The 23088-nt window shown below is 40.0% G+C and overlaps 1 protein-coding gene across 1 annotated transcript; it reads right to left on the bottom strand.

Moving 5' to 3' along the window:
* Window positions 1-12188: 12188 nt before the first annotated feature.
* Window positions 12189-18300, bottom strand: LOC145167826 (serine/threonine-protein kinase BSK7-like). Its single transcript, XM_079087078.1, has 11 exons — window positions 17756-18300; window positions 17098-17205; window positions 16188-16405; window positions 15815-15950; window positions 15410-15543; window positions 15225-15330; window positions 14726-14811; window positions 14458-14646; window positions 13612-13764; window positions 13388-13501; window positions 12189-12569 (listed from the first exon to the last, which is right to left on the bottom strand). Exons 2-11 carry the CDS (start codon window positions 17177-17179, stop codon window positions 12312-12314), a joined length of 1476 nt encoding a protein of 491 aa, XP_078943204.1. The 5' UTR covers window positions 17180-17205; window positions 17756-18300; the 3' UTR covers window positions 12189-12311.
* Window positions 18301-23088: the final 4788 nt, after the last annotated feature.

Here is a 23088-nt window from a genome sequence, read left to right as displayed (position 1 = left end):
GTAGGCATTCCAGACTCGTACTGAGGGCTCGGTGGCAATCCAGATGTGAGCTGAGGGCCCGGTAGGCATTCCAGACTCACACTGTGGGCCCAGGGGTATTCCAGTCTGTAAAGCTGTGGACCCGTTATGTGCTGTTCTGCTCAGTTTGTTATGATATGTCATGGTGTGACATGGTTATGTGGACTGTATGTGTATCGGTATTTTGGGGGTAACTCACTAAGCTTTCGGGCTTACAGTTTAGTTTATTGTTTCAGGTACATCAGGGGATCGCGGCAAGGCGAAGGCATGATCGTACAGCTCCTCCTATTATGTTATGTTTCTGGGAAAACTCTGATATAAATGTATTTTGAAAACAAAGTTGTAATGTTTTGATAAATTCGACATGTTTTGAAAGTTTAAATTTGGCTTGAATTTTTGGGTGTTTTGAAAGTTTAAATTTGGCTTGAATTTTTGGGTGTTACAAGTTGGTATCAGAGCCTTGGTTTGAGTGAATTGGAGGAACACTCGTGTGACTCCAGTCTCAAATCAAGGAAAGGATTTGCAAAATGATTTTTCAAAAAGGTTTTCAAAATAAATAAAGGAGGATGCATGGCGTACGATCAGCCGGAGCCAGTAAGTAGACCCCAAAATACCATACAAGTTATTTGATTATACGATATGATAGAACAGCATGTTAGTGCTAGGCTAGGGATCTTCAGGAATTGCATGATAGAATTGCCTGAATACATGATGCATGCTAGCCTAGAGTTTCCTTTATGTGAGATTGACATCATTACTGTAGTTGTCTAATGTATGCATCCCAGTTGTACATAATTAAGATCTTATAGCCTGAGAATGTTTGATTTGGCCTTATGTTCTGTTCTTGTTTGATTGGGGGCTTGGGGTAGGATTGGATATTCTAAAGTCTATAGGGTCCAGCGTTATGCATGGCTAGCATACATTAGTGCTGCAGGGTTGGTGGAAGTTTCATGGATAGGAGGGATTGAGTGAGACCGGGAGGTCAGTTATAAGATATTTAGCATTCCTCTAGGAGTGAGGATTGAGCGCTCGCCATGTTGTGCATATTGTTAGGGTGTTGTGGTGATACTTGGGGCAAATATGGGTAGGTGTGGAAGGTAGTAGGGGCCCATGCTACTGAAAGCACAGGACCTATACACGTGTCAAGTAAGTCGCAATCCCTAGGGTTAGTAGGGAGTTGGCTCCCAGTGATTTATATGAATTATCTGATAACTGGTGATATGTTTCAGAATGGTGATGACGAGGCGCTTCGTGGCTGGATCAGGGGACAGAGGCCAGGAGGGGCCGACAGCACCTGAGCCAGTGGTGCAGATGGGTACAGAGGAGTTGGATGCCAGGATTCGAGAGATCCTGCATGATGAGGTTGCTGCTGCATTCCGGGCTCAGTTACCGGAGATGTTCGGGTCGATCAAGACCGCCATGGTGGAGTATTTTGATGAGCGTTATGCAGCCCTTGCAGAGACAGCCGCCGCAGCAGCTGCATCAGCTGTATCAGCGACGGGAGGAGGAGTTGGTAGAGGTTTTCAGTACAGGGACTTCGATAACACGAAGCCCCCTACTTTTGATGGGACGCAGGATCCCATCAAGGCTATGAGGTGGATTTCAGATGTGGAAGGGTGTTTCTTCACCTGCTCGTGTCCTGCTGACCAGAAGGTCAGGTGTGCTCTGAACCTGCTTAGGTCTGGGGCCAAGGACTGGTGGAGACTTGCGACTGGGTCGTACTCTGATGATCAGAGAGCTGCTGTTACTTGGGAGCAGTTCAGGGATATGTTCCGCGCCCGTTACATTCCACGGGTTGAGCGGGAGCGATTGGCACAGGAGTTTTTGAGTTTGAGACAGGATGGGGAGTCGGTGACGGAGATCACCCGGATGTTCACTGAGAGGGCGATGTTTTGCCCGGAGTTTGCTTCAGAGCAGGCCCAGGTGACCCGTTATCTGAGCATGCTCAAGACGGATATCCGTCAGTTTGTGTCTACCCAGCGATGTGATACTCTTCTAGAGTTGCAGGAGGCCGCCAGACGGCGTGAGTTGGAGATTGAGCAGCAGTTGAGAGAACAGCAGCAGGCCCCGGCACATTCTCAGCCGGCGCCGAAGCGGTCTAAGACCGCTGATACTAGGACCGGGGGTCAGCAGAGCCGCACATGTGGGAAGTGTGGCAAGGGTCATTCTGGTGTGTGTCGAGCTGGTAGTGGATGCCACAAGTGTGGCAAGGAGGGGCATTACGCGAAAGACTGTCGCCAGGCCGCTCCAGTTCAGAGTATGAGGTTATGTTACCATTGTGATCAGGTTGGCCATTTGAAGGCCAACTGCCCGTTACTCGCCGCCAAACCGGCGCAGGCTCCAGCGCCGGCTACTTTGAGGATCACGGATGGGAGACCAGTCAGGGCAGAGCCTCCAAAGGCTCAGGGTCGTGCCTTCCAGCTTACAGCGGAGGAGGCCAGAGCAGCACCAGATGTGGTTGCTGGTACGTTTTTAGTGAACTCATTGCCTGCTTTGGTCTTATTTGACTCGGGGGCGAGTCGGTCCTTCGTATCTCAGACATTTAGTAGGGAGTTCAGTGCGCCAGTGGGCGAGTTAGAGTGTCCGTTGCGAGTGTCTATCGCCAACGAACACGGGGTTTCTGCTTCTTCAGTTTATCGAGGGTGTGACTTGGAGATTTTCGGGGTGTCATTTCCGATAGATTTGATTCCGATTCCCATGGGGGAGGTATGCGTGATTGTAGGCATGGATTGGCTCAGTCGATTCGGTGCCATGATCGACTGTGAGGGGCAGCGAGTAGTAGTTCGAACCCCAAGTGGGGGAGAACTGATTGTATATGGCGAGGGCACAAGAGTGGGATCAGGGTTTTGTTCAGCTGCCAGGGCACGACAGTACATTCAGCACGGGTGTGCAGGTTATCTAGCGTATGTGGTAGATACGCGAGCCAGGGATCAGATTTCGGTTTCCGATGTACCGGTGGTCAGGGAGTTCGCAGACGTATTCCCGGAGGAGTTACCAGGGATACCTCCAGAGAGGCAGGTCGAGTTCAGGATCGACCTGGTGCCAGGTGCGGCCCCTATTGCTAGGGCGCCGTACCGATTGGCACCGCCAGAGATGCAGGAGCTGTCATCGCAGCTGCAGGAACTGCTGGGCAAGCAGTTCATTCGACCTAGCAGTTCTCCATGGGGAGCACCGATACTTTTCGTCCGGAAGAAGGACGGTTCGCACCGGATGTGTATCGATTACCGGGAGTTGAATAAGTTGACGGTGAAGAACCGTTATCCACTCCCGAGGATAGACGATCTTTTCGACCAGTTACAGGGTGCATCTTGGTTTTCCAAGATAGACTTGAGGTCTGGGTATCATCAGGTCAGGGTCAGAGAGGAGTACGTGGAGAAGACCGCGTTCCGAACTCGTTATGGACATTACGAGTTCGTGGTGATGCCGTTTGGGCTCACCAACGCGCCAGCGGTGTTCATGGACCTGATGAATCGGGTCTGTAGACCGATGCTTGATCGCTCGGTCATAGTGTTTATAGATGATATCTTGGTGTATTCCAAGACCCGAGAGCAGCATGAGGAACATCTGCGAGAGCTGTTGGGAGTTCTAAGACGGGAACGGCTGTACGCCAAGTTCTCGAAGTGTGAGTTTTGGTTACGGGAGGTCCAGTTCCTCGGACATCTCGTTAACCAAGAGGGGATTTTGGTCGATCCGGCCAAAATCGAGGCGGTTATGCAGTGGGAGGTTCCGAAATCTCCCTCAGATATTAGGAGCTTTCTGGGGTTGGCAGGGTACTACCGGAGGTTCATACGGGACTTCTCCAAGATTGCAGTGCCCCTCACTCGTCTGACAAGGAAGGGAGTGGATTTTCGATGGGGTCCCGAGCAGCAGAGGGCGTTTGAGACCCTCCGTCAGCATTTGTGCGAGGCTCCAGTATTGACACTCCCGGAGGGAGTCGAGGATTTTGTGGTGTTCTGTGATGCATCCATCACAGGTTTAGGGGCGGTCCTCATGCAGAGAGGACGAGTGATAGCCTACGCATCGCGGCAGCTGAAGCCGCATGAGACGAGATACCCTACGCATGACTTGGAACTGGGGGCGGTGGTGTTCGCCCTCAAGATATGGAGACACTACCTCTATGGGGTCCGTTGTACCATTTACACGGATCACAAGAGCTTGAGACATATCATGGATCAGCCGAACCTGAACATGAGGCAACGCAGGTGGCTGGACGTAGTCAAGGACTACGATTGCGAGATCCTTTACCATCCTGGTAAAGCGAATGTAGTGGTGGACGCTTTGAGCCGCAAGTCAGCGGGGTCTTCCACCCCAGCGGTATGTATGAGGATAGCGGTGGATTCTCCGCTGGTGAGTTTGATCAGAGATGCCCAGGTTGAGGGCATCCGCCCGGAAAATTGGAAGCTGGAGAGGATCAAGGGCGAGAACACCCGGTTTGTGCAGGATAGTCGGGGACTATTAACCCGATGCGGTCGGGTTTGGGTTCCAATGACGGGTGGGGTTAGGCAGACGGTTATGGAGGAGGCTCATAAGTCTCATTTCTCTATTCACCCGGGGGCTACCAAGATGTATCGGGATTTGAGTTTGAGCTATTGGTGGTCGTGCATGAAGCGGGAAATCGCTTGGTACGTTGAGAGGTGCTTGACCTGTAGGATGGTCAAGGCCGAGCATTAGTGGCCGCATGGAAAGCTGCAGCCCCTAGAGATTCCCATGTGGAAATGGGAACAGATCACGATGGATTTTATTACCAAATTGTCGAAGACGGCAAAGGGGTTTGATGCTATATGGGTCATCGTGGATCGATTGACCAAGAGCGCCCATTTCTTGGCTATACGAGAGGGCTCATCGGCCGCGAAATTGGCCGAATTGTACGTTCGGGAGATCGTGTCTCGCCATGGGGTTCCTGTCTCCATTGTCTCTGATCGGGATGTCAGGTTTACCTCCCGCTTCTGGAAAAAGTTTCACGAGGAGTTGGGCACGCGATTGCACTTCAACACAGCATTCCACCCGCAGACAGACGGCCAGAGCGAGCGGACTATTCAGACCCTCGAGGACATGTTACGGGCATGTGTCATTGATTTCGGTGGGAGCTGGGATTCTCACCTACCGCTTGCGGAGTTCGCCTACAACAACAGCTATCATTCTAGCCTTGGCGCCCCGCCATTCGAGATGTTGTACCGGCGGAGATGTCGCACCCCGGTTTGTTGGGGCGAAGTTGGGCACAAGGTGATGGGTAGTACGGAGGTAGTCTTGCAGACTACCGAAAAGATCCAGCAGGTTAGACAGCGTTTGCAGACCGCTCAGAGTCGGCAGAAGAGTTATGCCGACAAACGCCTATCCGAGTTGGAGTTTCAGGTGGGTGACATGGTCCTCCTGAAGGTATCACCCTGGAAGGGTGTCATCAGATTCCGAAAGAGGGGCAAGCTGGGCCCCAGGTTCATTGGTCCTTTTAGGGTTTTGGCCCGGGTGGGTCGGGTCGCCTATCGATTGGATCTCCCGGCAGAGCTTAGCCAGATCCACAACACTTTCCATGTTTCTCAGTTGAGGAAGTGTTTGGTGGACGAGTCAGCAGTAGTACCCATGGAGGATATTCAGGTTGATAGCAGCCTGAATTATATCGAGAGACCAGTTGCGATCTTAGATCGAAAGGCGAAGACCTTGAGGAACAAGGTGGTTCAGTTAGTGAAGGTGCAGTGGCAGCACCGGAAGGGTTCGGAGTGGACGTGGGAGTCCGAAGAGGAGATGCGGGGGCATTACCCGGAGTTGTTTTCAGATGCAGCAGCAGCAGACTTCAAGGACGAAGTCTGAGACAAGTGGGGGAGAATTGTAACGCCCCGTTCCTGGTACGTATTTAATTTGATTAAATGTTTCTTTTTGTAAGAGCTACTCGGCGAGTTGTAGCCCTAACTCGCCGAGTAGATGTCGAATTGGACGCGGGCTTTAAGTGATCTACTCGGCGAGTCCACGCCTGGACTCGGCGAGTAGGCCAGTCAGGAGGAAACCCTAATCCTTAGGGTTTGCACCCTATTTAAACGTCCTTATAGCCCCATCTCAGCCTCCATCACCCTCAGAGCATTCCTTATCGAAACCCTAGTCTCCATTGGTGAGTTTGAGTGATTGTTGCCTTGTGAAGGGACTTTTGGTGCACATTGGAGCAAGTGGAAGAAGGAAGGGGTTGAAGAGCTCAAGGAAGGGGACTTAGATCCAGAACACATTCATTTGTGGTCACCCATTCTGGTAATAAAGTTTCCATCTTGATTATTGATCTATTAGATCTTGTTTGTCCCTAAATTGTTGCTTTTAAGCCCTAAAACCCCAAATCATTGGTAGAGAAACCTTATGGTTGGGCTATACTTCAGATCTGGACCCTCATTACCTTCTAGAGTTGTAAAGTCTCAGTTATGTTCGTGATTGAGGTCCCTCTTGAGCTTAGAACCCCATTAAGAGCTTAGTTTTGACATTTGGAGCCCTTAAAGCTATGCATGCATGTAAAGTTTGCAACTTTACGTGATAAGCATGCCCTAGAAGCCTAGATTTGTGGTTTGGAGCCGCTGCATGGCTCAAACCAGGTCTATATGGAAAAAGGACTGAATGAACTCGGCGAGTAGAACGCTGGACTCGGCGAGTCCTATGAACATAGCCGTGAACTCGGCGAGTTGGTTGAGCAACTCGGCGAGTTCGTTGAAGATTGCCTTGAACTCGACGAGTTGTTAGAAGACTCAGCGAGTTGGCTAGGGTTTCTTCCAAATCTTGGCCACGTATGAACTCGACGAGTTAAAAAGGGAACTCGACGAGCCAATCAAGGATTTCACGACTTCTCGAGTTCAGGAAGGACTCGACGAGTCGGTGATCTGCACTCAACGAGTCGAGTCAACATAGACTGTTGACTTTGACTGTGGACTTTGACTTGGACCAAGGGTTGACCAGTTGACTTCTGATGGTTTCTGGTAATTGGGAGATTTATGAAAAAGGTTTGTATGGTACCTATAGGTGGTGGAGTTCGTGTTGGACCCAGGAGTTGAGCCTTCTTATTTCCGACGACAGTTGCGAGGTGAGTTATCCTCACTATACTAAGGGGTCTAAGGCACCAAGGCCGGCCCATTGGATATGATATCCTAGTAGTTGTATTATGTTGAGTATGAGTTAGTTATGCATGCTAGTTTGATACGCTAGAGGGTAGGTCTGTAGGACTACCTGTGATACTGATTGATTGTCTGTATGTGCATTATCTGTTACATGTTGATATGTTATGTGGGATGGGTTGAGGTTGTATTGCTCCGTGCGGTAGCCAACAAACCCTAGAGTATTCCAGATATGAGCTGAGGGCCCGATAGGCATTCCAGACTCATACTGAGGACTTGGGAGCATTCCAGATACGAGCTGAGGGCCCGGTAGGCATTCCAGACTCGTACTGAGGGCTCGGTGGCATTCCAGATACGAGCTGAGGGCCCGGTAGGCATTCCAGACTCGTACTGAGGGCTCGGTGGCAATCCAGATGTGAGCTGAGGGCCCGGTAGGCATTCCAGACTCACACTGTGGGCCCAGGGGTATTCCAGTCTGTAAAGTTGTGGACCCGTTATGTGCTGTTCTGCTCAGTTTGTTATGATATGTCATGGTGTGACATGGTTATGTGGACTGTATGTGTATCGGTATTTTGGGGGTAACTCACTAAGCTGTCGGGCTTACAGTTTCAGTTTATTGTTTCAGGTACATCAGGGGATCGCGGCAAGGCGAAGGCATGATCGTACAGCTCCTCCTATTATGTTATGTTTCTGGGAAAACTCTGATATAAATGTATTTTGAAAACAAAGTTGTAATGTTTTGATAAATTCGACATGTTTTGAAAGTTTAAATTTGGCTTGAATTTTTGGGTGTTACACTTAGCCAGATTCACAACACATTCCATGTGTCGCAACTTCGGAAGTGTGTCATAGACGAGACTGCGGTTGTCTCGTTGGGTGATATCCAGGTGGATGAGAGCTTGAACTACATCGAGAAGCTCGTTGCCATCTTGGATAGGAAGACGAAGGCTCTTCGGAATAAGGAAGTAAGACTGGTGAAAGTGCAATGGCAACATCGGAAGGGCTCCGAATGGACTTGGGAACCGGAAGAGGAGATACGAGATCATTACCCCAATTTGTTTGAGTCAGCAGACTTTGAGGACGAATTCTAGTTCAAGTGGGGGAGACTTGTAACACCTGGTTTGAATTGGAAAGGATTTATGCATGGACTCGGCGAGTTGGGAGGTCAACTCGTCGAGTAGGGTCGTGAGATCATGAAACGCGGAACGGGACCGACTCGGCGAGTCCGAGCTGTTTAAAGAAAACCCTAAATTTTGGGTTTTCCCCATATATAAACGTTATTATCCCGCCCAGTAACCTCCCTTAGCACCATAGAAGAACGTTTACAGCCGCAAACCCTCTTGTGTGTGAAGTAAGATCAATTGGGAGCTTATCCTTGAGATTTTGGGGAGGATTCCAAGTTTGAAGAGGAAGTATCAAGGGAGAAGTGTTAGATCAAGCATCTATTTCGTCTTAGGCATTGAATTGAGGTATGAATCTGTTACCTTGAGCCTAGATTCTATTTGAGAGTTGTGACCAACTTTGAGGAAATAGAAGCACTCTTAGATCTGGACCTATCACAAGGATATGGTTCTAGATCTGGACCTTCTTAGGTCCCAAATATCATAAATTTGCACCTTTTATTAAGCCCATTCCCGCTCCATGCATGAAAACCTTGTTTGAAGGTTAGTTTTGGTGCTATGGCCATGTGAGGCTATGCATGCATGTAAAGTTTGCAACTTTACGTGACATGTTCACTAGGAGAGTATGGATCTGAAGTTTGAAACCTTAAATTCCCCTGGAAATAACCGAATACGTGAGAACTCGTCGAGTCCATCTGGTGACTCGGCGAGTCGAGAGAGTTTTCTCATTTACGGCCAAGGGTTCATGGCCAAGGGTTTACGACCAAGGGTTTACGGTCAAGGGTGTACGGTTGGTGGTTTACGACCGTAAACATCAAGGAACTCGACGAGTCCCTTGGGTGACTAGGCGAGCCGATGAGTTAAGCAGGGAACCCGACGAGTGAATGATTGTACTCGACGAGTCAAGGTCAATATGGACTGTTGACCTTGACTATAGACTTTGACTTTGACCAGGGTTGACCCTGGGGGTATTTATGGGATTATGCTGAGTTATTCACTCATTGATTATAAACAGTTTAGGAAGAGCAGCACAGGACATACCTGAATTCAGTTGCCGAATCAGCTTTGTGAGGTGAGTTTTCTCACCATACCAATGGGTCTAAGGCACCAAGGTCGGACCATTTTGTGATAGTTGGTTTACTTGTTACATAGAGGTGTGATATGTATGTGTGCATGATAGGTGGTAGAGATAGCCTTTGTGGCTAACGGTAGAGATAGCCTTATGGCTAATGGTAGAGATGGCCTTAGGGCTAATGGTAGAGACAACCTTTATGGCTGACGGTAGAGATAGCCTTTGCGGCTAACGGTAGAGATAGCTTCATGGCTAATTGTCATGTGATATGTGGTGGAGGTAGCTTTATAGCTAATGTGATATGTGGTTTGTGCGGGGTATGCTCTGGGGGACTCACTGAGCTTTCAGCTTATCGTCTGTGGATTTGTTTCAGGTACTTCGAAGCCCAAGGGCAAAGGCAAGGCGTGATGATGCGGCGTGCACTCTATCTCTCTTTTCCGATCTGGTTTGGGGGACACTCTGATGTTTTGGAAATAATAATGTTGTAATGTTGGTGGTTTTTTTGAAAACAATTATTGGAATTTCTATGTTTATGAAAAATGGTTGACTAATTAAAAATGAAAAATTCACCACGTGGACTTGTTAATAGGACCAAAATGCCAACATAGAGTTATTCAATGACATGGCAGCTCTATTATGATTTGGCAAAATTATTCAATGATGTGGCAGTTTAACTTATTGACTATGTAGAGGTTTACCGGTTAACCTCTTCACTTTTTTCATAAGGACTTTTTAAACCCTAAAAAGTGGAGTTCATGCCCTTAAAAGGCAAAAAATAACATAAGGAATCATTTAAACAAAATCAGAAAAGTTTGTAGGATCTCAATGATATTTACCCTTTATAAAACTATTAAAAATATATAAATCTTATTAAAAGTTATTTATTACAACCTTTAAAGTTGATTGAATTAAAGTTACATCTTTAATTCATGACTTTTGAGAAGTCTCCTAATCCCATATAAATAGGTTGCTTATGTTCTCATTTTGATCAATCAAGTTTAAATACAATTTGTGAGTTTTTAACTCTTTTTGTTCTTTGTGAACTTTAGAACTTATCAAGTTTCTATAACTTGTGGAGTTCAAAACTTATCAATCAACTTGGTGGGTTGATTGCGGCGTTTCTTTTATACCAAGGTTCTTGTCTCATTTATAGGCAACATGTCGTAGTTTCCACCATCACATTACAACAACCATAAGAGAGATTGGGCAAAACGTGTTCAAAACCTAACTTTTGGGTGAGATCATCACCTTGTACACCTTTGAGTCAACTTTCGTATCAAACCTCATACCATGTGTTTACAAAGGTGTCCCTCCTCTAAGGGGTTGAGGGTTCAAGTCTTGTAGTGTACAAAACGATAGTTTAAAAGTAAGATATAGAGGGTGTATATTAGTCGGTTCTAAAAAAATACTCTTCAATCAACATGTCTTAATTATGCGTGAGCATGGTTAAATGCATTCACAATGTTAAATGTATGTTTTTAGCAAAGGGGTGTCAGACATAATTTTGATTATTAAACGGCAATATCGAACCTATGATTAGCCGGCACAAGCATTCCTTGACGACTGTTTTTAAGAATTTGTATGTCGGTCGGGGGTTTTCAATTGGTTAATACTTAATAATGTGACAAACTTCATACCCATTGCATTTGTGAAGCTTGTAATGTAAGTATGTAACGTTGATCTTGTTGAAATCTAAGTTGATGCAACAAAGGAAGTGATCCCAAGGGTTTCTTCGATGTGGACAGGGTATCCCGATGTCTAAGAAGAACTAAAGTTCCCAACATTAAGTAAAATGATAACTCAATAAAGATAAAATTAAAAACAACTTGGATGAAGGTGGTATCCTGGGATGAAGATGCTCGATTTCAAAAATAAAATTAATGAAGTGTCAAAAACGAATGAAGGGTCTCCGGCGAAATGGTAACATTGAGCAAAACTACAAAATATGATGTTTGATTTAAAATGAAAAACGACTTTTGTACCATTATTGCTCAAAAAGTAATTTGTAGTTATAATTTATATCATTCAATTTTCTAAAGGAATGAAAATACCCTCCACCATTGATTGAAAAACAACAATCCAAACTAAAAATAATAAATAAACTCACGTAGAAGTCTTCGTGGACAATTTTGCTTAACAAAGTCTTTTCAATCCCATATCAGAATATCAAGTGTAGTTGATATGTGAAACTAGGAAAAAAAAAAGCATATTACCTTTTTTTCAAGTTATTTACAAAGACCTATACTACCTAATAAAACAATTAGCAAAGTTGTATAAAGTTTAAATAGCAAAACTATATGAAAAGTGGAATAATATGTTACAATTCAAAAAAGTGGTAAACATTCCTTTGTTGTTTCTTACTTCTGAACAGGAGATAAAAATAATCATTTGCTTAAATTCAGACTAAAAATAATCATTTACTTAAATTTAAACTGTAAAGTCCAAAAAAAATATACATTCGTCATTCATTCTAACTTTATTTATCTATACAGAACTTACACACAAGATGTAAGTTTTTATTAAAAACATAAACTTTTGCAATTTAAATTTAAATAACTCCACATTAACATTTATTTAATCAATTATTTAAAAAAGATCTATCAATTATACTCGAATAACTAACTAATTTGTATTATAACCACAGACACCACATCAGCCAAGCAATATGAGCCTCCCTTGACCATAGTGTTCTATATAGAAGAACACCAAAAAAACAAAACAAAAAGTACAAAAATACTGAAAATAGTCATTTTGTACACAAACTACACATGTATTGTCAACTGAGTTCTTCCTTTACAATCAAATTCCCCACCAAATCTGTTTTTCTATCTTTCCCAACACACAATTTACTCCACATGCAAAACAAAACAAAACAAAACAAGAAACGGACACCAAACCAAGGGCAAAATCGTCAATTCAACGCACCACCAATTTCCATACAAAAAGAAGCAAGTGATATACGTAATAAACATGGAAGAGATTTACAAAATAAAACAATGGTAGCAACTTTTGGTTATTTATTTATTGTCCATTGATGGAGGTTCCATTTTTCTTGGCTTCAAGAGTGGCACCTTCTTTAAGAGCCACATGGGCTTCAGTTTCCATTTTGAGGGCAAAAAGTGATGCGGCTTGTAGATATGAAGCAATGTGCCACACGGGCGAGATGACTTGTGCTTGCATGGCATCACCCAAAGCTTCTTGAGGCATCTCATTCATTAAATATGATAAACTTCTGCGTGCAAATACAGTTGGAGACACCATAGGTCCATATTCAATGAACTGCAAAAAAAAAAAAAAAAACAAAAAACATAAGTATATTTCTATTATGGATAAAAAATGTAAGCATGTGTACAAAAATGTGTGTATATTCTAAAAGTTTCAGGTTACATATTGCTATTATCGGTGAATAAATGTAAATGCATTGCTATTATAAGTAAAAAAAAAATGCAAGTATGTTGCTATTATGGGTAAAGAGATGTATGTACATTGTTATTATGGATAAATTAAATCATATTATTATAAGTAAAAAATGCAAGTACATTGCTATTATGGGTAAAATATAGGATTGCGAGAGTAATGTGTATTGTTATTTTCTATAAATTTCCATAAAAAGCATCCAAAGAGTTTTAACTTTTAACGTATTCAACTACATGCATGCATCTAGAAGTCAAAAAAAGAATCCAATGTAGGCAATGTACTTTGTTTTTTACTCAAAAATAACAAAGTACATATATTTTTTATTTACCCATAATAGAAACATAGTTTCATTTCTTTACTGATAATAGCATTTTAAATTGCTTTCAAAGATACACTTTTTACCAGTTTAGGCAAAATAGTTAAATTTTTACCAGATTATGTAGCCATGTTTCAATTTCCTAACAATTTGTTACCAATTTATGCATTAATTTACCATATTAACCTTACATGAATTGATAAATGAAACATGGATGCATATATTTCACGAACATCCTCTTTGTTGCATGACTTGGTTAAAAAAAAAATGTAACTTCATTGCATATATAAGTAATTAGCTCTCAAATCAACAACCCTTAAATTTCAAATTTCAGATTTACAAAGTCAAAATAAAATCTGAAAACCTGGGTATAGCATTCGATTGCAGTGCTAAATTCTTTGTGTCGAAACGCCATATCACCCTTCTTTTTTGAGTTTAGTGATTCTTGCATCTGATCAGTCCACATTTGAAACGAGAGCTAAAACAAATAAAAACAAATAAAAAAAAAAAGAACGAATATCAAAAGCCAATAAATAACGATATAAATATTTGTATTATAAAGTGAATATATGAAAAAATATATAAAACCTCGGTTGTTTGTCCTTCATCATCTTTATAGGAAAGCTTTTCCATAATTTCATGCATTGCAGTCAAATCCATTCTCAAGCATGCTTCACCAAGAGGAGATCGAGGCGAAAATGAAGTAGTTGTTTGGATGCCCATTAAAACATATGAAGGAACCTATACAATGTATCATGTCAATAATATAAATTCACTTATTTCTGTATTATAGCATCCTACTTTCATTTCTTACTATTAAAACATTCTACTTTCATTTCTTTCTATTACAACATAGTGCTCTGAATTGTTTTTCTTATTAAGAGCATTGTAACTTTGCGAAAAATCTATCCGGTTATAGCATTGTTTCTTAATAGGACATTATATTTTGAAAATTCTACCCAATTATAGCAGTGAAAATCACTTTGTAATTGGTTGACATTGCTATAATAACACGAAATGAAAGTAGGATCGATATAAGCAACAAATTAAGGACAGAGAATACATGCCTACCTTCAATTCTTTCAATCGTTTTCTTATTAAGGCATTTCACTTTGAAGAAATTATGAAAAAAAGTTATTTAATTGCAGCATTGTACTTTCGAAAAATCTACCCAATTATAGCATTGTACTTTCACGTTTTTCTTATTAGAACATTATACTTTGAAAAATCAAACTAGTTTCAAACTTTTCTTTCTAGAGCAGTGTACTTTGAATGATCTTACCCGATTTTCCCAGTTATAGTATTATATATATGAACAAAATTATAATATTTTCACTCCCAACAATTTTTGTAACTAATGTTTTGATGTACAAAGTGTGGAGAGGGCAAAAAGGAGAATATCCACAAGTCAACAAAAGTGAAACTAAAACTAACCTCAGTTTCCTTTTGAAGAGAAATTAGAGCAGACACAACTGTCTTTGGATTTGGGCGTTCACGTGGTTCATAATTCAAACAGCGAGAAGCCAAACGCACCAACTCGGTTCCATCATCATTAGAGAACTCTCCTTCAAGGCATGAATCCGTAAGCATTTGAAGATTTCGGTCTCTTATCAGGTCAAGAGCCTATTCAAAACTCAAATTACCAAAATACCCTCCAATATGGTATTCACTATTCATATATAGCGAGAAGGTGTAGACTTACATGGCTAGGAGGGATGTGCTTTCCACTAAGAAGGTCAAGCAAAAGAGTCCCAAAGCTATATATCACACTCTCTGGAGTCACTCTCCCTAAATGAGAACAAGAAAAAGTGGTTGACAAATTACCAAAATACCCTTCAATATAACGACAAGAGAATCTTAACAAACTCCAAAGCCAAACATCAGAATATTCTAATGCAGCTTGTTTTTCCGATATAATTTTAAAGAATGTGTCTCGATCAAAAATCAGTTTTAGGAAAGGATTGATTAGACAGTTTTTAAAAGGTTGTCAAATTCTTTTTTATAGAGTTTATCTCAAATCCCAAGTCAAAAATCAGTTTAAAGAAACATTGCAACAATTGACTGGAAGTAGTTTTTAAAAAGTGGTTGAATTCTTGATAAAATACTAAAATGCCTTTCATCGATGACAAGAGAATCTTTAAAAACCCAAATACCAAAAACTTTAAAAAAAATTTGCAATTTTCATGGGACAAAAAACGTACCTGTTCTCAAATATTCAGGAGGAGTAAATGCAAGATTTGTACTATAACTTTTCCCATCCCTGCTATTCTTCATGAGACCAAAACATGAAAGTCTTGGATTACCTTCCTGTAAAAATATAATTCATAAATAAACCGATTCAACAGAATTTTTGGAAAAAAAAACAATTTTTCTTTAATAACTTCACCTCATCAAACAAAACTCGGTATGCATTGAGGTCATGATAAAGAGCACGACCTTTACTTGTACAATATTCAAGAGCTTCTGCAAGATGTAGCACAACTCTTAACCTCATTGCCCACTTCATTGGATGTGATTCCCCTGAATCAATAAAATTTTTGCATTATAAGCAATAAATATAAGAAATCGCATTATACTTTCAATCTTTTCTTATTGAGACAACGTACTTTGAAGTATCTATCCAACTGTAACATTATACTTCAAAAACAACACTATCTAATTATATTTATAGCAGTGTAAATTGCTTTGTATTTGAAATATGATATTTCTTTAATAGAAAAAAAAAATGAAAGTAGGATGCTATAATAAACATATCAATAAAAGTACATTGCAAAAACTCGGGTGTCCTTACAGTGAAAAAGATGTTTGGCAAGTGTGTTATTGGGCATGTACTCAGCCACAAGTAGCCTCTCATCATCTTCACAGCAGCAACCAAGAAGATTAGCCAACCTAACATTACGCAGCTGCCCAACAGATTTAGCCTCTTCCTGTGAAATGACATTTATGCCCTCAATCAACATACATAAAGACTCTAGAATACATGCATGATCCCTTCTCTTTTAAGGATCGGTCATCTTAAAAGAACAATAAAAATTCTTTAACAGCTTGCTTCCTCATTTGTTATATTGATTCAACGAAGCTTTTATGTTCAGCTTCACAACATTCTAAAAGTGTTTCAGACATCTGACTGAAAAGTCAAACCACTTTCCTCAAAAGAAACATACCATAAATTGTCTAGAATCAGGCCAAGCGGATCGATTAAAGCGTTTTACAGCTATCCTGATTTGATTGTCAAGTTTCCCTTTATAAACCACATTTGGAGCTTTTTCACCATGTTCAGATACAATATTCTCCACAGCAAAACCTGATGTGGCATTTCTAAGTTGTTCAACTGTGAACTCTTTGAAGGCTGTTGGATCATTCGCCACCTCATCTTTATTTCCTGCAAAAACAGGCCGAGTTGTTTTTATTAGTTGGGGTTAAATGCACAAAATAGTAACGTGTTTTCATTGCTTTTTTACTATTATACCATTCGACTTTCATTTCTTCCTATTATAGCACTGTAGTTTCAAAAATCTGCCTATTTAAAAATGTCGTCCAAATACAAAGCAATTCTTACTGCTATAATTGGATACATTTTTCAAAGTACAATATCTTAATACGAAAAGGAAAGTATAATGTAATAATGGGTAGATTTTTTAAACTATAAAAAAGATTAAAAAATGAAGTGTTATGTTGTAGGGGATGTTATAATACACAAACTAATACAAGTACATTACTATTTGCCCTATATTTTACAACTAAAGGGTCAAATTGGACAACCATTGATTTGTCTATTATAGCATGATCATACTTTTGTTTCTTCCTAATACAACATTGTACTTTGAAAAAAAACAAATTATATAGCAATGTCATCAAAATACAAAAGATATCTTATTTGCTAAAATTGACTATTTTTTTCTAATTATAATGTCTTGATAAACAAAAATTTAAAATACAATGTTATATAACTAAGTAGATAGAATATTCAAAGTAGAATGTCTTAATAACAAAAAAAAAATAGAAAGTATAATATTTGTAATACACAAATATATAAAAGTAGATTGCTATTACTTGCAATGTATAAGTACATACCAGTGGTTGGATCCTCACGAACGGATGACTCTTCTGGTGAAACTAAACAACATGGGACAAGCTTGGCGCAAAAAGAACCCATAATAGCAACCAAAAAGCAAAAAGAACCTGTAATAAATGAGGCTAGATGTGAAATTACATAATCGCCCCTGACATTTTACAGCAAAATTTTCTAATTACCTGTATTTGATCCTTAAAGTGACAAAAAAGGGTTTATCAGTTGACTTTTGTGTGTCAAACGATCTAATTTAAGCTTCAAAATTGATCAACTATATTTAACTAATAAAGAAAGTAGTAAAATAGAAAGTTGTCAAGAAATTTTTTTTTTTTTTTTTTTAAGTAAAATATATATGTAAAGCATCAGGTTTGACTATCGAGTCTAGAAAATAAAAACCTACTCCTGTTTACATCAATTCATCGAATTAAACAGATTCATTCCAGAATTATTCCGTATGTTTGATTGACAGAAACTCGTAACCATTATTTATTTCGCGTAGATACATAAAAAACGCCTAAACAATCGACGATCATGGGTTCTTTCATGAACAAACACTAATTCAATAGTATAATCATCAAGCAATCAGCTGAAGAAAGCTAATTACAAGTCAATTGAGGTGATTTTGATCGGAAAGTCGACAAAAGAACTTAAGAACCATACCTTTGTTGTATAATTATATCTTGGTTCTTCAAAATCAACTAGTAAACGCAAAGTCAACTTTCACCCCGTTGCTGATTCTGAACCACAATCACCCAAAAAAGAACCCCGAATTTTGGAAGTCTTTCAATCCGTTAATACAAGTCAAAATTGAAAACCCCTTTTGATCAAATCAAATCAACTGCTAAAACCCATGTCCAATTTCCCACAGGATCCACATTTTCGACTTAAATACCAATATTACCCCGACACACAGTGGACACACAATAGCTTCTTTGTCTTGCAAGATTTTAGATAAATTCTGCTTGGGAATCAACAACGATAACTCAAATAATGGTGTTTTGGGGAACAGAAAAAGTTCTTGATTTTGCTTCGAGAAAGCAAAAATCAATCACAAGATCCTAGACTGGTATATGAAAAGACATACAAAGATTAATTATTCTAGGAAATTTGTAAACTTGAAATTTATGAAAACCCTAGACATATGTAGTGATGTATTTGCTTTATGTGTGAACGGATTAGGATTTATTTTCTTTACGCGGGTGGCCATTGCACCTTCATTGTGATAAAATCGACATCATAGAGAAACGATATGGAATAATGGCCGATTTTTATAACATTATAATAATATTATAATGTGATAATGACTTAAAAGGGTGATATATTTTTCGATTTGTACATATTTGGTCACTGAGTTTTTTTCGTCCACATTCAGTCCTTATGACCGGTTACTCCAGGTTAGCCGAGAAAAATGACTTAATAGGTAATATATTTATAATTTTGTACACATTTAGTCATTAATATTTTTGTACACATTTAGTCCTTAATATTTTTTTGTTTCAAAATAAATCATTTTGTTTTTGTACTCATTCAGTACTTATGAATGCGGGACAATCATTGATGAAGTGTGTGGGGCTGTTCAAAAATCTTCGATTTCCTTTCTGGAAATTAAGTTTGCTCTTCAAAAATCGAACATAAAATCGTTTTTGGGGTTTTATTCTTCAAAAAACTAAAGCTTTGGTCAAGAAATCGGTTCAGATTTGCTTATAAATCCATTATTAAGAAAAAATGTTTATTCCAAAATACATTTATCTAAAATCAGAGTAATATAAGAAACGTGGAATTCTCAATACTGTTGATGAGTGTGTACAGTCATGTCTTCGCCTTCCCACGATCAACGATAGAACTTGAAAACATAAACAACTGGGTAAACACAAAGTTTAGTGAGTTTCCCCTAAAATACTCGATACAACAAACGTATTATCATGTATAACGGGTCCACACTCATCAGATCGGAATACATTGGCCTAATCAGTCATCAGACTAGAATGCCAACATGCAACATGTCTAATCAGTCATCGGACTGGAATACTCAGGGTTTGTTGGCATGCCGCCTTAACCCAACCGCTCTTCTCGAGCCTCCGTGCCTACAGCTTACAGCCGGCCCGCACCAAGTATCTTGGCCTACAGCATATAGCAGGACCACCTCAACCTATCCCACCACCATATGGCTATCTCACGTAAGATATCGCGAAAAAAACCTAAAGAAATCATTCATAAGTACTGAATGAGTACAAAAACAAAAATGGCTTATTTTGCAAAAAAAAAATATTAAGGACTAAATGTGTACAAAAATATTAAGGACTAAATGTGTACAAAGTGAGAACTATATTACCCTATTAAGTCATTTTTACCGGCTAACCTAGAGTAGCCGGTAATAAGGACTAAATGTATACAGTTTAACAAGTTGAAGGGGTAAATGTGGACGAAAAAAAATGTCAGTGACTAAATATGTACAAATCAAATAATATATTACCCTTTTAAGTCATTATCTCTATTATAATTGTATGTTATAATATGTTAACCCAACTAAAATGATGTATGAAACTATGAACCCCTAAAAAAAAAAATACAAAACCGCACCTCACCTTTGTCCATGTAATAATAATAAAAAAATAGTAGTGACAAAAAAATAATAATAAATCAATAAATAAATAGTAGTGACAAAAAAATTATAATTTTTTGCACTGCGGACATGAAAGTGAGGGTTGTCGGTGTCCCTACTGAACATTATACAAAACCACACCTGACCTTTGTCCATGTAACATCGGTGGATGTGGTACCACAACTCACCACACTTTTGGTATGTCACGTCAACATTATATCATTTTCACATCATCCTCCCCTCACTCTACAAAACTAATATGAAATGGTACCATATAACCACACCCACTAACCTACCACAATACACATTTTTACCTGACACCGTTTGCGATGTCAGGTACTAAGGTTGTAAACTACAACATTAATTTATTTTAATACTAAGACTATTTAAGTTTCAATTGATTAATCATTACAACTAAAAAAATAGCTTATGATACTTCATTGATACTTTTGAGAGAAAGAGAGAGAGAGAGAGAGAAAGAGAGAAAGAAAGTTAGGTTCAAATGTTTCTAGCAACTATTGTGTTCCTAAATGCACCAATCACAAATTATGTAACGACCAAAAATTTCAACCAATTTAAAATATTTTATTTCATTCAAAAACCATTACGTTCATACATCTTGTTCTCAAAACAGTTTAAACATCAGAGTATTTCCCCAGAACCATATCTCATAAAACATAAACATGAGGAGCGGTACGATCACGCCTTCGCCTTGCCACGATCTCCTGAAGCACCTGAAACAATAAACCACAACTGTAAGCCCGAAAGCTTAGTGAGTTTCCCCCAAAGTACCCATACACACACAAACATACACATACAGCAAAGAACAACATACTACGGGTCCATTCAACCTTCCGGTTGGAATACCCCCGGCCCTCAACCATCGGGTTGGAATGCCTACATAACGCGAGCCCAATCATCCTACCGGGATGGAATACTCTCGGCCCACAACCATCGGGTTGGAATGCCCAAACACCTATACATACAACAATAGCTACTATGGGTCCAATCATCCCTTAGGATGGAATACCCCAGGCCCCTCAACCATCGGGTTGGAATGCCAACATACTATGAGTCCAATCATCCTACCGGGATGGAATACTCCTGGCCCACAACCATCGGGTTGGAATGCCCCACTTCCTATACATACAGTAACTACTACTACTATTATGGGTCCAATCATCCCTTGGGATGGAATACCCCAGGCCCCTCAACCATCGGGTTGGAATGCCAAACTACTATGAGTCCAATCATCCTACCGGGATGGAATACTCCTGGCCCACAACCATCGGGTTGGAATGCCAATCTACTCTAGCAGACATGCACATCTATCAGGCAACCACATAACACTATACAGAACTAGCACACTAGGGCCCTATCATCCTACTGATGGGTTATGAGCATTCTAACACTCCTAAGTGTACATGCAACCCTAAATACCTTGGATCTATGTTTTCTCTATTATACATACAATTATGAACATCCAAGGTATTATCCTAATCTAGCATACAAAATAATAAATATAACAAGATAGAATACATACCTCTTTGGTGTAGAATGTCTTCATGAAGCTTGAGTGCCTAGTGCCCCAAGTGTGACACCTCAAATGGTTCACACAACACCAAATACACTTGGAATAACTTGAGAGAAACTTGAACACTCCTTGAAATCGTCTAGCCCTCACACTCACACATTAGTGCACGATTTCTTGAGCCATGGGATTCTTTTATATGGTGGTTATTAGGGTTACACCATGTAACTCATAACTTTACCCATTCCTTATGCTCCATGGATTTTAACCTCCATGGAGTATCCATGGGTCACCCCATGGACTTAGTCCAACATAAGGAATCTTGGATCACAAGCCCACATATATAAGAATGAATGATTTACACAATCAACCCATATATTTAATTAGTCTCCTTTTGATCACTTAATTAATTCCAAATTAATTCTTGATCAATACTAATTAAATAACCTTATTAATATATTAGAACTTATAATATATTAACCAACCTTAAGTGTTATTTCTCTCATTATAGTCTATCCAAATGCATGATGCCATGCAACCCAAATGGACCATGCCGGGTCGGGTCAAGTCTTACCAATTATAGTTATGGACTTAGACATTAATCCAATAGTCTCCCACTTGGATAAGTCTAAAACTATTATTGCGTATGACTTCAGGAACCGATCAGCAATCGTAGCTCTCAAAAGCTTCTGTCGAACTCTGACCTTGTCGATGAACTCTGACCTTTGTCAATGACTTGTCCATTAGATAAGGGATCATATATTCCTCCATTCTAGATATCATATGGACTGAGACATGGATTATAATCATTCTCTCTGTCCATTTGTTGTTTCCCGATTTTCGATTTATGATGACTGACTGATTGAACAAATCAAATCAGTCCTGGCTTGGCCAAGCACTCACATGTGTCATCGCTAAATCATCGAGGGGCCCACAGATATCGCTTTTATCCCGAAGGTAAAAGGAATGGATAAACTTCGACTCATATGGCTTGTTCTACTACTTGTTGAATCATACACAAAGGCACGTTTTATAACATCGAGTTACCAATGCGTTTTCGTGCAATCAATGTATAACCAACTCATATCTCTAGGTTTGAAGAATATAAGATATTATCGTCTCATGATCACTCGTGATAAAATCCATGAAGTGATTCAAATGAGCGCTGGTTGAATCCAATACTCAGAACTTATGAGCACTCATGAGTGTTGTAGCACCACTTTGTCCACCAACTTGGACCTCTACAAACCAACCCATGACAGTCTTGATTCATATCTACTTCCAACATATGACCGACTGTGGATGGTTTGAATAACTTAATCATTCAGGAAGAGCGACTTAGTTATTCTGGAAGTCAAAACATGCAAAGTGAAACACAAGAATAAATGAATCAAATATGGTATCAAACCCTATGAATATAAATAAACACTTTTATTTATCACCATACTGATTACTCATTATTCATTGTTTCGGTTTTATCAACTTTATACTTGAATTTAAAACAATAGTTGTCCCATGCTCTAAGCATGTACACTATGTTTTCTAAACACTAGTCATGTCATACACCAAGTATGCATACTATGTTTGTCTATGATCTTTACTTTGTAAAATATATCAATTGAACATCACTCCAATGATCCTCTTTTCACAGTCCCAAATCCTTACTGCAAATGCAAGAATTCCAAATTCATGCCATTTACTGAAATCTGTTAGATTCTAAACTTATATGCATTGATCCTCTTAATGATTATGCACGAAGTCAGAAAGACTTGACAACAATCATTACAGAGCATTCCAAAGGAGATCAGCTCCTTGGAAACATCCTTCTTTCATTAAGTTTCCTAATCTTACACAGATTGG

Source organism: Lactuca virosa, chromosome 3, assembly GCF_052849685.1.
Source record: "Lactuca virosa cultivar CGN04683 chromosome 3, Lactuca_virosa_CGN04683_v6, whole genome shotgun sequence".
Taxonomy (NCBI): Eukaryota; Viridiplantae; Streptophyta; class Magnoliopsida; order Asterales; family Asteraceae; genus Lactuca; species Lactuca virosa.
The sequence above is the reverse complement of the archived record's forward strand: the minus strand, read 5'-3'. Positions and strand labels throughout refer to the sequence as shown.

What these genes read in the sequence shown, in the direction of transcription:
- LOC145167826 (XM_079087078.1), bottom strand. Translation starts at nt 17,179, where the DNA reads ATGGGTTCTTTTTGCGCCAAGCTTGTCCCATGTTGTTTAGTTTCACCA. An exon ending in TCCTGAATATTTGAGAACAG is followed by an intron (nt 14,812 to 15,224) that starts GTACGTTTTTTG and finishes GTTCTCATTTAG; the next exon opens with GGAGAGTGACTCCAGAGAGT. An exon ending in CTCTTCAAAAGGAAACTGAG is followed by an intron (nt 13,765 to 14,457) that starts GTTAGTTTTAGT and finishes TACATTGTATAG; the next exon opens with GTTCCTTCATATGTTTTAAT.